General features: G+C 36.1%; 1 protein-coding gene across 4 annotated transcripts in view; it reads right to left on the bottom strand.

Annotated features, from left to right (window-relative positions):
• LOC132295347 (uncharacterized) overlaps positions 1–4,946 on the bottom strand; it is a 78,190-nt gene extending 73,244 nt beyond the window's left edge. For 2 of the 4 annotated variants that reach the window (XM_059793574.1, XM_059793573.1), the window contains exons 1-7: positions 4,529–4,945; positions 3,724–3,836; positions 3,452–3,578; positions 2,948–3,046; positions 2,763–2,831; positions 2,517–2,651; positions 2,379–2,447 (exon numbers count right to left, since the gene is read on the bottom strand). In XM_059793574.1, coding sequence (XP_059649557.1) covers positions 2,379–2,447; positions 2,517–2,651; positions 2,763–2,831; positions 2,948–3,046; positions 3,452–3,578; positions 3,724–3,836; positions 4,529–4,642 — 726 coding nt within the window. In that variant the 5' untranslated portion in view covers positions 4,643–4,945. Of the gene's footprint in view, positions 1–2,378; positions 2,448–2,516; positions 2,652–2,762; positions 2,832–2,947; positions 3,047–3,451; positions 3,579–3,723; positions 3,837–4,528 lie in introns of all 4 variants that reach the window. The other 2 variants (XM_059793576.1, XM_059793575.1) reach the window with 2 other exon arrangements.
• Positions 4,947–6,000: the final 1,054 nt, after the last annotated feature.

Consider the following 6,000-nt stretch of genomic DNA (forward strand, 5'->3'; position numbering starts at 1 on the left):
TCCCAAGTAGGAGATCGGGAGAGAGCCAACACCACACCCCAGAGTATCAGCCAAGGCTTGAACATCCTCCACCTCCCCAACTAGGACAATAGCACTTTTCCCAATGTTAATCTTCAACCCAGAAACAACTTGGAAGCAGGCCAACACACACCGTAAATACCTCAACTAAAGGAGGCTAGCATCATAGAAGACAATAGTGTCATCCGCAATGAGCAGGTGGGAAATGACTAACTGATTTGGAACTCTGCCCACTGAAAATCCCTGAATGAACCCAAGCCCTTCCACCCTCCCCATCGGCCAGCTAAAAGTCTCCATGACTATAATAAACAAGAAAAGGGAGAGAGGGTCCCCCTGCCTCAAGCCATGAGAACTAGCAAAGAAACCAACTGGGGATCCATTCACTAAAATAGAGAACCGAGCAGTTGAAATACAGAAAAGAATCCACACCCTCCACTTCTTATCATGACTTATTTAAGGGCACAATCCATATATGTTTTGACTCATGAAAAAGATGTTTTGAATGCATAAAACTGATATGGATAAAAAAATATTTAAAAAATAATTTTCCGGAGCGAAGTGGTTTTGACTGAATCACTGGTTCAAGAAGCAGATTCCTGAGGAGCGAAGTCTGTTCACAAGCCGATCGTATTCTATAGACTCAAGAAGGGTTTGGTGGATAGATATGTGTCAAGAGATAAATAGGAGTTATAGGGTTTGGGAACTATTAGCATAGTTGTATAAGATGTTTTGAATGCATAAAGTTGATATCAGATTAAATATATTTAACCAAGAATTTTCCGAAGGATCGAAGTGGTTTTGACTGAATCACTGGTTCAAGCAGCAGATTTTGAGGAGCGAAGTCAGTTGACAAGGAGACTGTATGTGTGTAGACTCGAGGAGAGTGGTGGATCAATCTACCATTTCTATGTCAAGAGGTAACTAGGAGCCTGAACCAAGCCTACAAATAAATGAGCCGAGCCGAACATTCTCATGCTCGCTCAACTTAATTGATTTGCATCCCTGACTATAGCACTTTACCCAACATCAACTTTATTTATATTCTACGAGCTCACAAGCCAAGTTGTGTCAATTGGAGAAAAACAGAGCCAAGCTCACACACAATTTTTTGGAGTTTGTTAGGAGCCTATACCGAGCCAAAACGGTCCTATAATTCAACGAGCCAAGCCCCAACATTCTCAAGCTCACTCAACTTAATTGATTTGCACCCATACATCTACCACTTTAAACAACAGCAATTTGGAAGAATCATACTCTACTGCCTTACATATGCAACACTGATTTGTAAGAATCTTCCCTCCACACATAATATCATTGATGGTCAAAATAACCTCTAGATATGTCATCCAAACAAAGAAAGGCACCTCTAGAGGCATTTTGATTTGCTTTATGTGTTTGCAAATAATGGTAGTAACATCTTATCCACCAAACACATGGTAAAAAGACTTTAACCTGAACCTGCCACTCCTAAATGCCTTTCCACCACAACAAATTCTCTCTATTTACAAAGATATGAACCTTAAACAGCAGTTCAAGAAATTCATCCTTAGATTCTAAACCCCAGACCTATACAGCCCTACTAAACATGGAATTTTACATTACTCCACCCTTATTTAGCTGTATATGCCTCATTGTTGACGCAACACAGAAAAAGTCCAGAAATATGACCAATAAGACCATTTCCCAAAAGCACACCTTTGTCTGTCTGCCACTGGGAAGCAAAGCACTAAGAGAAACTCCTAACCATTTATGACACCCTTCCACACTCCTGCTCCACGAAAATTCCCAACTTCATTAGAGATGTAACAAACTTCATCACTTCCAATTGCCTTTCCGACACACTCTACAAACTCTCCATTATTCACGAATCTTTATGACCCTTTTTCCAGAAAGCTTGATTCAAAAGCCAAATTTTTCTATACCCCATTCCTCTTCTTTCAATGAGAAAAAACCATATCCCAGTCCACCAAATGATTTATTTCGAGCACATTCCAAATTAAACTCATTATTTTTGCAGCTCTCTTCATCAAATGGTAACATGAAAAATGAGATAAGTGGTGAGGGGGAGAGAGATGTAAGCTTGTCGATGTGGATGAAAATTCAACCTAGTTCAACCTCACATAAACCAGTCATTATTTGTTATAGAAAAAGAATAAAGAAAACAAAAAACAACAAAAGAGCTTTTTATGATAATGAAATTTGTTGGTTCCAACTGAAACCATATAAAGATTATAATATGCTGGCTTTGTTGAATTTCTGTATGAAAATTGGACTACATCTACATAAATCTTCTAGGCAAGTAACTGCATGAAACAGAAGGGCAGGTGCAACTCCTGCATGTGAAAGGTATACTTACGGACCTCACTTTTGCATTTCAGCTTGTATATTGGCTCTCTAAATGATGAAACGAAGCTATTATTAATTCTGATCTGCATGATTAAAACAACAAATCAACAATAAGCAGATAAAATTATGAAGCTAGAATATTTAAAACCAACCTGTGCGTGATGCAGGTCTGATTCAATATGCTTTCTAAACAAAGGGAAAATGCTGTCAATAAGGTAGTCCAATGAACAAGATTCGCCAATATCATATTGCACTTTGGAAAGAAGACTAAAATGAACACCACCAACCTGACCCACAAAACAAATAACATGTATATTCTTATCGAACATTATACTAAAACTCCTTAGCAACATCAGAATCATAATACAACTCTCAAGTCTTCAAGAAGGAAAATATACCACTGCCACTCGAATATCTAACAAAGAGCGCAGTCTTGCATGTAGGGCATAAGTACCATCAACTATTACCTACACAGTTTACGTAATAAAATCAGTAGGACACAGTTTACGTAATAAAATCAAGAGGACCATCAATAGGACTATAAGTACTGTTTATGCAAAACAGTACTTACATGCACACTTACCACTCCGGATGAAGTACTCTTTATTGGTTTAGAACCAACACGTCTTTTTGCTTGAAAATCGAAGACTGGGGTCAGTGTATCTCTACCATTTATCAAATCCTATTTAAACACAAAAGCAGTTTTCAGAATGTGAGAATACAACAATAACCTTACACATAATTAGACAATCATCATCATGAGTTAGCCAAGCAAGAAGATAATTAATCCAATACCAAATTTTAGCAGCTGTTACCGCCACCACCACATCTAAACTTCATTTAAGAAATCATGTCCATAAATTAATTAGATTTTGCCATGTTGAGGTTAAAGAGAGATGAACAAAAATTTTACTCAAGCTAGACTAAGAAAATCCCAAACTAGTACACTCAGTTCAATACTGGCTTTCTTATGCATAACTAAAAACTTTTAGGGGCTTGGCTAAGTGCTTTGACATGATTTAAATAAACCAAATAAGTAAATATCAATTCAGCTCCACGATAATAAAAATGAGAAGCAGCAGCATACCTCAAGATTTTGGACTAAAGCATTGAAATCTATTGAATCCAAATCATTCCCTTCATCAGCTCCAACACGATAATTCTCCATCAACACAACAGAACAACCAATCACAGATGCCACCTTCTCTGCTAAGCTTCAGGGACCATTAAATTGACAAGATTAGTTATAACAATTCAAAGATCACAATTGCTATATGTACTGAAAACATTTTCAACAAATTCTCACCCACTTTTTTCCCATATACAACTATATAATACAACTATATACACCATGTATACCTTGTTTTACCCGACCCACTCGGACCACCAATACCGACCGTCACGAGGCCCTCTTTTTTCTCTCTAAGCTCTTGAATAGATTTAACAAGCAAGTAATACCCATGATCAAAGGACTGCAAAATTCCAAAACCCACAATGGGCCATAGAGATAAAAAGTTAGATCACACAACTAAAACATTCAATTGCATGACTTGTCCAAAAAATTCTAACACCAGCATCCAAATTCAAGATACAAGATAACCCAACTTCAAGTGTCAAGGGTCCTGGAATGAACTGCTTAAGATATCATCTCACCGCCTTAACAATGCACCTAGCAGAGGATGTGTTGTTGATACGTGGGAGGATTTTTTAAAGGCACAGTTCCTTCCGGAGAATGTTGATGCTTGACATCAGGTGTATGCCTCTTTATAGGTCGTAAATGAGGGTAAGGGAAAGACAAGTTGGGAGAGATGGCTGCTGAGTCCTGACTGGACTAATGCATCGGATTACTCTATATTACTTTCGCAATGCTAATGTTCAACACCATAAAGCTCGTGATACACCACCAAGAAAGGGGTAATTGAAGTGCAACCCAGCATCAATAACACAATCAACCACTAAAACAAACACATACATACATATAAAATTATATATAAATATATTTATAAGCATACAAATATCCAGCAAAAAATTATCCCAATTTGCAGTGAAAATGAATAGCCAATCAAAAATTTGCAGTGAAAATGAATACCCAATCAAACATTTGTTCAAGAAACCCAGAATCTGTATCAGGTAAGATATATAGAGAGAGAGAGGAGTTGCATACCACATGGAGAGGGAGGGATTGGAGAATGGAAGAAGAAGACGAAGAAGTGGAGGGTTGTTGGTAGTACTCTCTCCCCCCTTCTTGGAATACTCGCTGCATCACATCATCGTCCATGGGCACCGGCACAGCCCAACAACACTTCTGCACTTCTCTTCTTTCTTGTTGCTACCGGAACTCAAATAAAGAAGAGAGAAGATTGCTTTGCTTTCTGGGTTTATATATATATATACATATATATATATATATGTATATATAGTTCTTCCCCAAGAAAGTGTATATAATTCTTTCCCAAGAAAAAGTCTCCAACTGGGTTCCTTCTGTTACAATTTTTTTTTTTTTTGTTTTTTTTTTTGAGCTTTTTAAAAGAAAGGGGATTTGAGGAAGCAACTCATTGCACTTATCTACAGATTTATATATATTGATAGATATAATATATATAAACACATTATATAATTCGTAACGCTGCATTAAATGATGCCCACGTAGACTGTTTGGTGAGGGAATCTTCAAGATTTGGAGGGGGGTTTGGTTTCCAAATACATAAAAGAAAAAATCATCGAAAATTAGTTTTTCTTTATTACCCGAAAAATTAGTTTTGATTTCAATTTTTTGGTTAAATTGATGAGAATTGACGAAGCATCTTGTTTTCAAAGTTTTAGTTAATTTGATGAAAAACGAAATTACTCTATTAAATTAGAGACAAACTTCTCCTTTGGTTTTTTATGGATTTTTTTAAATCCATAATTATTGTTATTGGGGATTCTTTATTCTTTTTGTTTTAAAGGGTACCGGAACAAGTACCACTTACACATCGTTTTTGTCTCTTTTTAGATTTGAACTCTTGCCATCTAGTTTAAAAAGTAAAAAAAATATCACTAAACCTTAATGCCTAGGTAAAGAATAGATATTGGGTGCGCCCAATTCACACATCCAAGATATAAACGCGCCAGCACGTGTAGTGTATGTACGGCTCAAATGCGCCCGGTGCATGGTGCGCCAATCACACCCAATACTTTTTTTTTTTTTTTTTTTTTTGGAAAGGTAAAAGCAAAACACCGTGTACAATCGCACTTAATACTTACTTCTAGGTAAGGCGGCGTGTTATTGTGATTGGGCATTTGAAATGACTTTATGACATAGCGGAAAGTGATAAATGTTCACAAGGAACAAGGGTTATCTTGAATCTACTGGATAGGTAGTTTGAATCTACAAACTAGAAGAAATTCTTACAAAATTCTGAAATATTATTGATAAAATTGATTGATTTTTCTGCTATCACAATGTTATGGAAATATAATTTTATGCACTAAAATATTATAAACGAACCACAACAAAATATTATATAAATATAATTGACAATTAAAGTAAGTTTTGCAGAAATTAAATCAATGATAATATAGTAGTTTTGTATGATATTAGTTGCATACAAATATATATATAAACGTACAATTTAAATATAATCGTTACATATA

Source organism: Cornus florida, unplaced genomic scaffold, assembly GCF_030987335.1.
Source record: "Cornus florida cultivar Cherokee Brave unplaced genomic scaffold, ASM3098733v1 CherokeeBrave_3.0.0_Hap2_Chr02, whole genome shotgun sequence".
In the NCBI taxonomy this organism is placed as follows: Eukaryota; Viridiplantae; Streptophyta; class Magnoliopsida; order Cornales; family Cornaceae; genus Cornus; species Cornus florida.